The 15270-nt window shown below is 35.8% G+C and overlaps 1 protein-coding gene across 1 annotated transcript in view; it reads left to right on the top strand.

Annotated features, from left to right (window-relative positions):
- Positions 1–1376: 1376 nt before the first annotated feature.
- The window catches only part of LOC107598092 (uridine-cytidine kinase-like 1), a 16561-nt gene continuing 2667 nt past the window's right edge, over positions 1377–15270 (top strand). Inside the window, exons 1-12 of the mRNA XM_016289358.1 lie at positions 1377–1384; positions 1635–1831; positions 3063–3169; positions 3651–3821; positions 5434–5505; positions 7607–7796; positions 8139–8200; positions 11266–11285; positions 12759–12857; positions 13468–13561; positions 13781–13843; positions 14171–14293. Of these exons, the coding sequence (XP_016144844.1) occupies positions 1377–1384; positions 1635–1831; positions 3063–3169; positions 3651–3821; positions 5434–5505; positions 7607–7796; positions 8139–8200; positions 11266–11285; positions 12759–12857; positions 13468–13561; positions 13781–13843; positions 14171–14293 (1206 nt within the window). The remainder of the gene's footprint in view (positions 1385–1634; positions 1832–3062; positions 3170–3650; positions 3822–5433; positions 5506–7606; positions 7797–8138; positions 8201–11265; positions 11286–12758; positions 12858–13467; positions 13562–13780; positions 13844–14170; positions 14294–15270) is intronic.

Consider the following 15270-nt stretch of genomic DNA (forward strand, 5'->3'; position numbering starts at 1 on the left):
AAAAACATTGCAAGAATTAGATGTTTTGTTTCCAGTCAAGACTTGGAGAAACTTGTTCATGTCTTTACTATTGACTCATGCCTGTTCATGACTATTGAAATGGTCTCCTCACCGGCCTTCCCAAGAAGACTATTAGACAGCTGCAGCTCATCCAGAACGCTGCTGCCAGAATTCTGACTAGAACCAGAAAATCTGAGCATATCACACCAGTCCTCAGGTCCTTACACTGGCTTCAGTTACATTTAGGATTGATTTTAAAGTACTTTTACTCGTTTATGAATCACTCAATGGGCGAGGACCTAAATACATAGCAGATATGTTCACTGAATATAAACCTAACAGACCACTCAGATCATTAGGATCTAGTCAGTTAGAAATACCAAGGGTTCACACAAAACAAGGGGAGTCCGCTTTTAGCTATTATGCTGCCCGCAGTTGGAACCAGCTTCCAGAAGAGATCAGATGTGCTAAAACATTAGTCACATTTAAATGCAGACTCAAAACTCATCTGTTTAGCTGTGTATTTATTGAATGAGCACTGTGCGATGTCCGAACTGATTGCACTATATTTTATGTATAATCTTTTTCTATTCTTAACTGTTTTAAATTCATTTTGAACCTTTTAAATCAATTTTTAAATCATTTTCAAAGTTTTTAAATTTCTTGTATTATTGTTTTATTTTATTTTATGTAAAGCACTTTGAATTACCATTGTGTATGAAATGTGCTATATAAATAAACTTGCCTTGCCTTGCCTTGAGGGCATAGATGGCACAGATTCCTTCAATCTCTCTGTGAAACAGTGTTTAATAATAATAATTAGTTACATTTATATAGCGCTTTTCTGGGTACTCAAGCGCTTAACATGAAAGTGGGGAATCTCCTCAACCACCACCAGTGTGCAGCATCCACCTGGATGATGCGACGGCAGCCATATTGCGCCAGGACGCACTAGCTTATTGGTGGAGAGGAGACGGAGTGATGAAGCCAATCAGTGTATGAGGATGATTAAGAGGCCATGATGGTCAGAGGCCAATGGGCAAATTTGGCCAGGATGCCGGGGTTATACCCCTACTCTTTTTCGAAGAACATCCTGGGATTTTTAATGACCACAGAGACTCAGGACCTCAGTTTAACGTCTCATCTGAAGGACAGTGCTTTTTACAGTATAGTGTCCCCGTCACTATACTGGGGCGTTAGGACCCACACAGACTGCAGGGTGAGCACCCCCTGCTGGCCTCACTAACACCTCTTCCAGCAGCAACCTAGTTTTCTCAGGAGGTCTCCCATCCATGTACTGACCAGGCTCAACCCTGCTTAGCTTCAGTGGGCAACCAGTCTTGAGCTACAGGGTGATATATAGCAATATAATAGCAATGCTCAGGTCAGATGGGGCTGTTCATTATTTCAAAGGCATGTCTGATGGCAGTATGGACACTCACACATACCTTTCGTTCTTAATTGATAATTAATCAGTTGTTGATGACTGTTAATTGAGCCTGTGACAGTGACATTATAAAAATATTTACACATTCTGTTTCCAAATGGCCATGGCTCTTAAACCAAATACCATTGTGTTCAATGGAACATTTAGAGTTTTTGCATTTTATTTATTCTTATTTTTTTTGTGGTAGTGGTGAGGATTCTCTCGATGGCCTTATGAAACACAGATGTCCCTTGACCCCTTCGCTGTCTCCACGGAAACGGACCACCAGCCAAAGCAAAACAGAGCCTCCACTTCTGAGGACGAATAAAAGGACAATCTACACTGCAGGGCGTCCACCCTGGTACAATGTTACTGGGACTACCTTTAAAGAAGCCTTTGTCATAGGTACAACAGATATGCATGCCTTCTATTTGATAATGACATATCAAGTCTTGTTATGTAAAGGGCAATTAATTATTACATTTGATAAAGTCTTATGAAAACATTGCACAATATGACATTTGTTAAGAACATTAAGTGGGTATAATTTAGGTTTCATATTGTATTAATACTTTATTACACTCATAAGAGTTTAGTGAGTAATAAAGCAGCATAAATATAAAACATTAGAATTTTTCCTGTTTGCAAAATGTTTTCTCTAAATTTGAGACATGAATTATGCACCACTGTTCAAAAGTTTGGGGTCAGTAAGATTTTATTGAAATGTTTTTGAAAGATGTCTCTTGTGATCACCAAGGCTGCAGTTAATTCATAAAAAATAGAGTAAAACTGTAACATTAGTGGAATATCATTACGATTTAAAAAAAATCTGTTTTAATATATTTTAAAATGTAATTTATTCCTGTGATGGCTAAGCTAAATTACTCCAGTCTTCAGTGTAACATCCTTCATAAATCATTCTAATCAGCTGATCATAATGTGCATTTCTTGTTATAAAAAAGTCATAGTGACCCCAAAGTTTTGAACAGTATTTTCAGTAATTTCACACTTGGATGTGCTCCAGTCAATTATTCTTTAAAAAAAAAAGTGTGGTGTGTCTGTCTTCCCTGCTCGCTCAGTCAGAGAGAAACTAATAAATCCACCCAAGTGGAATGATCTTCCCTTAACAAAAGTCAGAGGAACAGGGAGACGAGAGAGGACATAACAACACTGAAGCAGTTTTAAGTAACTTTAGTCCATATAACAACAAGAAGCTTTTTGTTATTCCCACTGGTTGTGTATCTTATTTTATGTAGTGTTTTCATTATGGCCTTTTATTCTGGAGATCTATCTGATACTTAAAACTTTAGTATCTGAAAATGTAGTGGTCAGCATAATGTCTCACATGACTGGCTTTTGTATAATGTACCATCAGATGAGTTGTGTAATGCATTTTTCTTGTCTGATTAGCAGACTTTTTCTTTTTCTTTTTTATTCTTCTTTGATTTATATATACATATTGTTGTGACGCAAACATTTGTAATCGACCAGGTTTTGCAATAGCAATAAAAATGATCAATATTTAAAAACTAAAAATATCTATCTATCTATCTATCTATCTATCTATCTATCTATCTATCTATCTATCTATCTATCTATCTATCTATCATAATGAATGCACTGTTGCGTCCTGCAGGTCTGTGTGGAGGAAGTGCCTCTGGGAAAACCACCGTGGCCAATAAGATCATAGAGGCTCTTGATGTTCCTTGGGTTGTTCTGCTCTCTATGGACTCTTTCTACAAGGTACTTCACAACTGTGTTAAAGTAGACCCAGCTACAATACTTCTGCTTTGAACTTCCTGTCCTCTTAAAGTGAGGAATTTCACTCCAAATCCAATGACATGTTTCATCAGTGGTGCTATTGCTCCTAGTTGCATTTGCAGACCACTGTGCCATTAAAGTGCTTCAAATGAAACTTCTTCATGTGTTGAAACCACTGAAGCATTAATATAATTTGCTCTTGCCCCGTTGGATGTGCTGAAACCCTATAGGATCTACTCATCAATCCTTATTTGATTTAATGGCATATCCTCCAGCTTATTAGTTGTCTAATTAAGTGGTTCAATCAGTCAGATATGTTTCTCACTATGGTGGGAAGTCTACAGGCAAATTTCATTGAATAGTGCCGTTTTGTTGTTGTCAACCTCAACATTTCTGCATCACTGAAAACAATGTAATCTTTACTGTTTTCTTCTTTCAACTTTCTTTACTTGCCATCTTGCAGGTTTTCAGTAAAGAGGAGCAGGAGTTGGCAGCTAGAAACGAGTACAACTTTGATCATCCTGATGCCTTCGATTTTGAACTGCTAGTAACTGTGTTGAGAAAACTGAAAAAGGGCAAAAGCATCAAAGTGCCAGTATACGACTTTACCAGTCACAGTCGTCGCAAGGAGTGGGTAAGCATGTTTTCTCCTCCAGAACAACACTATGTAGTTTCTGCATCCCTAGCATTACCAAACAGAATTGCAAAAATAATTTTGACGCTCAAACAAACTAAATAAACCTACAAACAGTTTGCTTACAGTTGTCGTATTAGGCTGGGATAGGAGAACACTTTATTAAGTAACACTTTATTTTGTAGTACCCTTGTTACACATTACATGTACTTATGTAGTAATAAGACTTGCGTAATAAATGTACCTGTGTAAAACAGTAATTACATGTAGCTAACCCTAAACCTTTCCCTAACCCTATGGTAAGTACATGTTGTTAATTAAAATTACTCAATACTTTACACTGTAACAAGGCAACTTTAAAATAAAGTGTAACCTACTTTATCTTTATTAAATGTGATGCAGCAGTGCTAATGCAATTACAGTGTATGTTCTAATAATGATCTGTAATGCTTTTTTTGCCATATTATTAATTAAATAGACACAATATAGCAGAAGAATATTAACATCAGATTACCATGAAACATAATTCAGAAATTGCAAACTTTACTGTGAATTAATGTTAATTTAGATCAGTAATTTACTTTCTAAACCTGATTAATATACAGTTGTGTCTTTATAGATTTAATATAACTCCAAAACCAAACTCTCTTATAAAGCTGTCAAATTTCACCCTTTAATTGTTAACCGAGAACAATGTTTAAGTTTGCTTTTATTATTTACAGGCAATTTGCTGTTTTATGCCTGATAGAAATAAAGCAGTAGCAGTAACTACGGTTACTTTAGACACATATTTATGATTCCTTAGGAGCTGCGCTGCTTTTTATCTTCCTAAAATTGAACATGCATTAGGGGTTTTTTTCTGTATTTAAAAGGGTTGTAATGTTAATGAGTGATAAAGTGAGATCTCTGGCTCTGTGGCGTATACAGGCCAATTGTGCAGCTGATCAATACCGAATGAGTGGCCATTGATGGGAGGCCTCATGGTAGTGCATCTGTCTTAATGGGATCATGACACCATCAGGGTTCCCCTTATTCTGAAGCAGGGGAGCATGGAGGAAATGCATCACCGCACACTTCCACAGTTTCTCCCAACACTGCCTCAGTTTATTGACATCATATTTGAAGTTGAACAAATTTTAAAGCATTTCTCTGGGCATTTTGTGTACCTTATTTTTGTGTAATTTGATCAGTTAAGGTATAAACCAGATTTTTTTAATAAATGTATTATATGCGGTAATTAATTTACTGACTATTTCATCAATAATTTGTACTTTTTCTGGTAATTTATTATATTATATTATGTTATGTTATGTTATGTTATGTTATGTTATGTTATGTTAGGTTAGGTTAGGTTAGGTTAGGTTAGATTAGATTAAAACATGGCATTTTTTATATGTTGTTTTCTTCCAGGTCTTTTAATGTCTGTTTATGTTCCTCTGTGCAGAAAACCGTCTATGGGGCCAACGTTGTGATATTTGAGGGAATCTTGGCTTTTGCCAACGTTAGGTTAGGTTAGGTTAGGTAAGGTTAGATTAGATTAAAACATGGCATTTTTTATATGTTGTTTTCTTCCAGGTCTTTTAATATTCTCTGTTTATGTTCCTCTGTGCAGAAAACCGTCTATGGGGCCAACGTTGTGATATTTGAGGGAATCTTGGCTTTTGCCAACAAGGAGCTTTTAAAGGTAAGCCTCATATTAAACTTGTAAAAGTCTCAGTTATCACCTTTAACTGTGGTTTGTGACATCACAAAAGGCTTTCAGTAAAAGATAGAAAGAGAGGAAAAATAATGGAAAGCTTCACAGCCTGAAATATAGAAGAGCATCATGGGAGTCATAAAGCAGAGGGAAAACTGGGGGTGTAAAAGATAAGGTCAAATGAAGAGAAAGATAGCTGTGTAATGATAGAATGAGAAGAGAGGGAATATAGTGTATTTTATATTCCCACAGGTTAGTTATGGATGCTGAATGACAATAAAACAAGAGGTACAGTCTGCTTATTTTTTTCTTTTGAATTTGGGGTGAAATGATCCTGGACATTTCACAGTCTGATGTCTCTGCCACTGAGTAATGGATCTCATTCCCACAACCCGACTGGGAAGATGAGATGCCCTGTCTATACCACCTCTGTCTCTCTCTGCAGCCCTGCATATACATGAAAACCCATTAATGGTTAGCTTGATAATGAGTTCTAGTTGTCTCTTCTATCATTTAAGGGAACAGCTGCATCTCTGGATGAAGAATAGATATAGATAGATATATATAGATATGTAAAATCATGTTCCTAATGCCTGGTCCTACTGAAACTGCACAAGAACTCTCTCCTCCCCTTGCGTTCTTTTCTTCCTGCATCCTGTTGTTTTCCTCGAACAGTGAAGATGACTGATTCTTCTGTCTCTCTAATGGTGAAGAGCGGCCACAGGAAGTGAAAAGGCGGTGTTTATCTATGCCTGCGTTGATGATTCCCATTGCCGGGTTTCGATTCTTCCTTTGCACGTGGTGTCCGGAAATCTATACAAATTAAAATGGGAGTTATGGTGTACGCTTTGGCAAAGCAATTCATCCTGATGTGATTTATGAGCACTGTGCAGCAGATGTGCCGCAGAACCAATGAAACTCAACAAACGGTAGACATCATTCGGCTAATGAATGGATCAGGGTTTTCAGTTGAACTCTTTCTCATCGCAGGCCTTTGTGAATACAGTCACAGCTCACTTCCATTTTCATTTGAGAGATATTCATTCAGGAAGGATGAGCAATGACTTCCTGTCCTTTAAAACTTGATATACACTTGACCTTTCACTCCATTCATGTACTAATCATTTCTTGCACGCCTGCACACAGAGTCTTATAAGTTATGCCTTGTTGTGTTGGTAGGGCTGCTGGCACTGCTGTTTAAGGGTGTTGGATTTTTTATCGTTACTCTCAAATTTAATGCCTTTGCCATATCATGTGGGCTCACTGAATGATATTTTAGCGTCAGTGTCAGCACAAGCGGTACATCTTGGCTAGTTGGCGTCACGCTGCACTACATTGCTTTGATTGATCCTGACTTCCCCTTTGCTGAGCAGCTTTTATAAAATTTCTTATCCATTCGCTCCGTTGAAAGATCTCATACGTGTTTTCAGTAACAGGAACCGTCGAGGAGAGGCGGTAGTAGATCCTGGACAGATTGTGTCTGCCTAGCAAGATTTTGTCACTTTGGAGTGGAGAACAATGAGGGTTATTGAAGTTGTTGGTGTGTGTTTTTTTTTCTCTCCAAAAAATCTTAGTTAAACAGCCAATTTCTACATGAAGAACTACACTACTGTTCAAAAGTTTGGGGGCTGATGAGTTTTCTCTTATGCTCACCAAGGCTCTGTTCATTAAAATTGTGTAATATTATTACATTTTAAAATAACAATTTTCTATTTTAATATTTTAAAATGTAATTTATTCCTGTGATGGCAAATCTGAATTTTCAGCATCATTACTCCACTCTTCAGTGTCACATGATCTTTCAGAAATCCTTCTATTATGCTGATTTGCTGCACAAGAAACATTTCAATGTTGAAAACAGTTGTGCTGAAACAGTGATACATTTTTTTTCTAGATGTTTGGATGAATAGAAAGTTCAAAAGAACAGCATTTATTTGAAATAGAAATCTATAAATGTCTTTACTGTCACTTTTAAACAATTGAATACATGCTTAGCTAAACATAAGCTGGAAGATGGAAGCTTTGTCTATAACACATTGTCAGTTTCTTGATGTTTTGTGTGGTATTACTGTTTCTGTGTGTCCTTCAGCTCCTAGACATGAAGGTATTTGTAGACACAGACTCCGACATCCGGCTAGTCAGGCGACTAAAAAGGGACATCACGGATAGAGGGCGTGACATTGCAGGCGTCATTAAACAGTACAACAAATTTGTCAAGCCAGCGTTTGAGCAGTACATCGAACCCACTGTGCAGGTTGCAGATATTGTGGTCCCAAGAGGTATGTGAAGTTGGAAAATGTTAAAACTGCCAAAGATTTTGTAAGATGTCATAGACTATTAAGCATATTTTACCAGACTGTCTGTTTTTTAATATTGCTAGGCAACATTTATATTCAGAAATTTAATTAAAAGATGATTTAAAAATGTTTCACCTTGGAAATGTTTTGAATTTCTGTATAAATATCGAACTGAAAGACCTTATACAGTTAGCCTTTGATGCTGGTATGGCAATAAATAATTACTGTGAAACCTTACTAGTTTGTTCAGAACTCAAAATTATGGGAATTTGTGTCTGTGAAAGTATAATGGAGATGATAAAATCCCCTTCCGTTGTTCCTCAGGTGGAGAAAACTTTGTAGCCTTGGATCTGATTGTTCAGCATGTTCACAGTCAGCTGGAAAAGGTATGTAATAAAATGGCTCCTCATTCTCATCTGTTGGACACTGAGTGAGAACGATTAGTTGGTCTGTGCATAAAGAAGTGCTGAGAATGGCCAACATGCATGTGGTTATCCCTGCTAGATGATCCACATGCTTCTAATACACACACAAATGTTGCATGCGTGTGCATATGAAGCCCATGCCATGGTATAAGCATAGTTTGCTCATGGTATAAGTATAGTTTGCCCTCTGGTGGTCATACTGTACCTGTGACACAAGATATTTTGTTCTAAATAGTATATGCATTGGTTAAAACAAGAGAAGGCAAGGCCAGTAATCTTGATCTTCATTTTACAGTCCATCTTCGCCTTTATAGTTCATTTGCAAATGTAATTTCTGGCACAATATTCATTAAAAATGACGAAATTATGACATTTCCAATGGGAATTGATTGGATCTTGAAAAAGGTGGGCATTTCTTACCATAATATTGCTCAGCCATAATATTGGGAAATTGCTAAAACGGTGACTAAATAGCCTTTTGCCTGTTGGTTAACATTATCCACTCTTTTCTTTGGAATAGCATGCTCTGATGATTCAGACAATATGCTGAGAAACCAGGAGACAAGCAAATGTGTAGACAGTTTTTGATTTTATGTTGATTTTAGGTGCCTACCAAGGTAATTATTAGAAAGACAAAGATGTTAACACTAATGAACGTTTGCTGAGTGATGTTCTTGTGCATATACAGTATTGATGACAGATGTATTCCACGGAAAGGGTTTAGAGCCTGAGCCTCTTTGAAATGTAATCATTTTCTGTGCCTGACAGGCTGAATAAAGTCACGAGTCTTCTTAACTCGATCAGTCACAGTGATGAATGATCTTTAGGACTAATGAACCATGTGCTTTTGTACAAAAGATATCCTGCTCTAAACCCATCGTTGGGTTTCTCATCACATAGAGGTCAGATTTGAACGATTTTGATGTTACGCCCAGTGAGTACTTTGACTGAAAAATATTTTGAAAGACACTGCAAAAGTTTATTATAAAAATGTTTTTATGATTCCTCGATTAGGGGCGCTTCTGACATTCTGTTTTGTATAACATGTGATGTGTGGGTTTTTAATACTGTGTGTAATGGTAATGACGGTATTGACATTTTTTGCTTTATGAGAGAAAAAAAAGAAACCTTGAACTTGCTAACTCAACAGGTTAGGTAGTAGCCCATTAAGTTACTTATTAAGTTATAGAACTTCTTATAAGAACTTATAGAAGGAAATGTATTAAATTAATTGAAACAATTAAATGCTTATCATTGTATAAAGCTATCTACCTTATTAATTTATTTAAAATATTAAATGATGTATGTACAATTTATACACCCACATACACATTACTATTATAATATAACAAATTATTAATAATAAATATATTACTTTTATAATTAATAATATATTCCATTTATTTATGCAAAATACAATTTCCCTAATTCAAACTCTTTTTCTTTATTTCAATTTATTTCATTTTTATTTCATTAAAGTCACCCTTTTCCACAAAAACTGGTGTAACCGCAAATCAATTAGATATTTAGTACAATGGAAAATGTGTTGTCTATAAATGTGTTATCTAATCAACCCTGTGATTCCACAGTAATATAGTAACACTGATAAAGACTGTTAAATCAGCCTGAAACATTTTCTTTTCAGTGTTGGAAATATGAGAAGCATAAATGTATATTGTGTAAATCTGCAAGAATGTGATTGTATCAGGTTAAATATTGGGCGTAAGAGTAGCTGATAGTGCCATGAAATATTTTCCCAGTATACCATGGAGAGGGTGAGGGCTGACTGTTTGGAATGGCTTTTCAGAGTGAATATCTCATTTCATGAGTTTGTCTTTTTTTCTTTTCTTTTTTTTTTCTTCTCCTCCCTGTGCGTGTTTGTAATGAAATACTTGCTAAACCCTCAACCGATTGCTCTAACCATCCCAGCGTGAAATCACAGTGAGGTATGGCTGCTTTTCACCTCATTCCCATCCATCTCTCTTTCCTACATTCTTTAAACCTGTGCTTCATCTCTCCTTTCTTTTCCTCAAACCTGCAGAGATGCAAATGGAGACAAAAGGAAAAGCTTAGCTCTGGCTATGCTCTACACTAAACAAATGAAACGTTTAGTGTTGTTGAGGCTGCAGTTTAAACGGATACACAGCCTCGCCCACATTCAAATCTCACTTGTTCAAAATCATAGCTATAATTGAAACCACTAATACACTACCGTTCAAAAGTTTAGGGGTGGTATTTTATGGCAAAGTCTCTTATGTTTATCAAGGCTGCATTTATTTGATCAAAAATTCAGTAAAACAGTAATAATATGAAATATTATTACAATTTAAAATAACTTTTTTCATATCTTTTAATTTATTCCAGTAATGCAAATCTAAATTTTCAGCTGTCTTCAGTGTCACATGATCCTTCAGAATTCATTCTAATATAATGATTTGGTGCTCAAGAATCATTAATCATTATTAATTTTGAAAGCAGTTTGGTGCTTTGATCAATTTAATGTTTCCATGTTGAATAAAAGTATGAATTTCTTTGAACGGTAGTGCTTGTTTTGATATTTACTTTCATATTTTGGCTGAAATGATCTATAAAACAAAATGTTTAAGTGAAGACTGTATGCTAAGGACCTGAATGAGTTGCACACAACTGATGTAAAGACAAAGAATATCATTATAAAGAAGCTTTATAAACACCATAGCTGGACTGTGTACCTTTTGTCTCCACCTCCACTATGTTATTTTGCTAACACAGGAATGGGTCTATTTCAGTGGTTTCGCTCTTCAGATACTGTGCAGCCTGTGAAACCCATTGATAATGCATATGGTCTCATTACTGAGACCTCTGTTGTCATTTGATCATTTTATTCAAAAACCACTGACATACTACCCACACCTGAGCTCATCTTGGCTGTGATGTGCCTGTTCTGTATAGACTTTAATCAGGTCGTGTTCTTTTCTCCCCCTCCCTCTCTCTTTTCTCTGTCTCGTCATCATTGTCTCCCAATGAACATTTATTCCCTTCTTCAGAGGAAACTCCGCTGGGATATGTGAGGATAAATTCTTGCATCCTCTCGCGTTTCTTTTTTCTGTTGTTTTCTTCATTTTATTTTATTTTGTTTGTTTTCTTGGATCCATCCTCTGCAATACTTCCTCACTTGATAAACACATGTTCTGCTCTTTTAGTCCTTTTTGAATTTTTTAAAGCTTGTGTATGTTTAACTCAACTTCATCTTTTCAGAGTGGGCTAATAACATTCACACTATCAGTCCATCACAGTGTCCTAACCAGCAGCGACTGAAAAAGCGACAAGACATTTTATCCATCACATGGTTTCTATTTTTATGGCATTGCCTTGGTAGAAATCTGATTGGTCCAAAATCCCTGTACATATCTTCTGATTGGTTGTCATCGTATCATGCCAAGGAACAGTTTTGTGTTCAGTGTAGACAAAATACTTGTCGCCTCACACTGGTTAGGACGTGATGTGTTTCTGAATGGGATTGTGGGCTGAGTTTTGGTGAAACTGGCAGCCACAATGAAGGAAATTTAGCAGCTACATATATTAAATGTCTCAAATCAGTCATTAATGTAGGTTGTTGTACACTGTAAAGGGCAGTTGTGGCTCTCTCCTTGCTAAGATTTTCACATTTACAATATTGTAATTAAATGAACAGAATTCAGTCCAATACCATCTTGTTGGTTTTAAAGTGCACGTATTATGCCATTTTTTTTAAGGTTCCTAATATTGTTTTGGGAGTCTCCTACAATTTTGCAGATTGTTTACATTCACATACAGCTAAATTACACACCGCATGAAAAGCGATATTCGAAATGGCATAATAGGGACACTTTAATATCACAGTATTTCACCGTTTAAAGAAATGGTTTACTCTAATATTAAAACTGTCATTTACTCTGTCTCAAGTATGATGTTTTTTCTTTCTTTTGCGATATGCAAAAAGAGGTTTTTACAATGTTAAAAAACAGCGTGAAAATCCTGCCTTTTTTGTGGTCTGTGAAAGAAAGAAAGTCATATGTGTTTTGAACGAAATGAGTGAGTAAATGATCACAATTGTAACTTTTAGTTGTACTGTTTCTTTAATGCTTGTGCATCAGATTTTTGGTTGCAAAACCCTTACTTCTGTCTTCTTCTAATTTAAAGGCCTGTTCACACCAAGTCTGATGGTTCACACTGATGATGCACATTGCACACACTTGTACATAGAAACTTACGATATTAACAGGTTGTCAACACATAACCCAAGTCAATATCTTATTGGTCAGTGAGGTTTCTTTTTGGGGTGAAATGTAAATTATGCCATTCTTTTATTTTAAAATGTATTCATAATTGAAATCCTGACTTGAAGTGAATGGGCCTTGACTTTACCTTGACCTATTACCATAACACTTCAAACTCACATCAGCTCTTCAAACCATATTCGCACTGGGAAAAAGTCAGAAAGTCAGTGCTTGTGTGCACCTTGTGGAACGTTTATGTCTCATATCCATGTGCTCTATAGATCAGCCCTGGCATCTGCCCATCAGGGTCAACCTCTACCCAAGACCCTGAGTGTCATGGAGAGCACCCCACAGGTCAGAGGAATGCACACTATTATCAGGTATTATCAGAACCTTATTATCACACTATCAAGCAAACTTGCTTATAAGATTCATTTGTTGTGAATTGTACTGCTTTAGTGCTGCATGCTTCATTTTATATGGACCTAATAGACATAACATAATAGAAGGACGTATTGGCATTATTTCACAGTACATATCAGTCAGAACGTTAGCAAACTGCTAGTTCGCAGCTCAGCTAATGCTGTAATTTCAATAATACTGTTATAGAATCATTCAAATTGGTCTGGATTTAAAGTTTAGGTTCAAACTCAGGAATCATAACAATTGTACCCTGTACAATATACACCTTGGGTTACTCCAGTGTAGGTGTACTTTATGTCACAGATAAATGAAGAGCAAAATTTATCAGCTAAATTATTTAATTGTGCATTTAATGAGTGGGGCTTCGGCAGGCCAGCAACAGCTTGAGTTGTGTTTGTACGTTTTGGGCCACTGATTTGTAATTAGGTCATTAAAATAAAATAGGGATTGTTTTCTAACTTTATCTAAACTCTCAGACCAGTGGTTCCTGTATATATCCTGCATACTCTCTTCCAAAAGACCATCATCTCTGTTGTGTATTACTGACTGTGTCCCCTGTGCCCCCAGGAATAAAGAAACCAGTCGGGATGAATTTATTTTCTATTCAAAGAGATTAATGAGGCTTCTAATAGAGCACGCCCTGTCCTTCCTGCCTCTGAAGGTGAGTGGACCGCCATTAATGACCAACTACGAACTTTTAAACTTGGATATTGGTCATAATACAATGATGCATTCGAGTGTCAGGCAGCTCCCCCAGTGACAAATTACATTTTTATGGTGTGAAGTGAAGCAAGTCTTCATTTAAGATTAAAGCACTTGTTTTATATAATTTTAGTTAAAAAAATCGATCACTGAACCTTATTTCGTCTTTTCTCTTTAGCCGGTGTCTGTTGAAACTCCTCAAGGAACTGTATATGAAGGGAAGAGGCTGAGCGGGAAAAGGGTTTGTTTATTTGGAAGATTAAAATGAGTTACATACTTTTGTGAAACAATTGCTGGGTCAAATTAGTTATCCTGGCTATTAATTTGTCAAATCATTTGGTTTCTATGGAAGCCTGTTTTAACCACAGAAAAAAATAAAAGTTATTGCAAACTTTCATTTCAATTCAGACTTTTTCTCACAATTCTTTTTTTTTTATTAGGAGTAAAGGGAGTTTATATCTCCCTTTCTTCTTTTTTTATTCCATGACAGAAACCCGTTTCCATAGGTATTCCTATTATCTGTATGGCAGGACTTTATACCTGTGCTCCTTGTTTGTTTGTTTGATAGATCACTGGTGTGTCCATTTTACGGGCAGGAGAGACCATGGAACAGGCCTTGATGGCTGTTTGTAAGGACATTCGACTCGGAAAGATCCTCATTCAGACCAATCATGACACAGGAGAGCCTGAGGTATCACATCTTCACCCATCCAACTGACAGACACTTCAGCTTAAACAAGCTCTGATTAAAAAGTTGGCTGTGTTATCATGTATCCTTGTGTTCTCAGCCTTGGTGAGACGGCACGGATGATTTACTCGTAGCCTATTAGTCAGGACTCAGGTCATGGTCTGTTTCAATGCTGTGCTTAGTCAGATTTGATATCTATGCCTCTTCTCACCTGACATATAACATGTGTCGTAATGTACATGATAAACTCGACAGCTCTGTGCTGATGGATGTCAGTTTGCTGGTATTTTTTTGGAAGAGTGTTGTGTAGAGCTCACTCCAGCTGTATGTTCACTTTGCATTAAGTACAGTCTTGTACTTCTTATGACCGGTGTTATTTTAGTATAATTTATATACTATTATAGAATTTATTAATATTTTGAATTAGCTTTTAGCTTCATATTTTCAGGAATTTTTTATGTGCTTATCATTGATATTTATATATATATTGATTTCGCTTTAGTTTTTGATAATTTTTATATTATGTTTATAGTTTTTTAGTAATTTATTTCAGAAAAACATAACACTGTTTATGGTTTGTCATTATAATGAATATTCCTGATATATTTGTACAGAATCAGTGACATAAGTTTGATTAATTTTATTTACAGAAATGAGTTCAGACTGTCTGTTTCAGTGAAATAGTTCAGACCTGAACCAAAAAGATTGTTTCAGTATTGTTTGCATCACTAAAAATATTCCTGGAGGTCTCTGCATTTTAATGAATTGCTGTAAAAAGAAAGTTATGTTTATTTATTTGCTTTATGGTGATATATTAAAGCATATAAATGAAAATAATTGTACAATAATTCTTATGCTCATTTAGTAGAAAAAAAACAAAAATATTTCCTTGTAATCAAAGGTATATATATATATATATATATATATATATATATATATATATATATATATATATATGTGTGTATAGATAGATATATATA

This window comes from Sinocyclocheilus grahami, unplaced genomic scaffold, assembly GCF_001515645.1.
Source record: "Sinocyclocheilus grahami isolate Dianchi unplaced genomic scaffold, SAMN03320097.WGS_v1.1 scaffold244.1, whole genome shotgun sequence".
Taxonomy (NCBI): domain Eukaryota; kingdom Metazoa; phylum Chordata; class Actinopteri; order Cypriniformes; family Cyprinidae; genus Sinocyclocheilus; species Sinocyclocheilus grahami.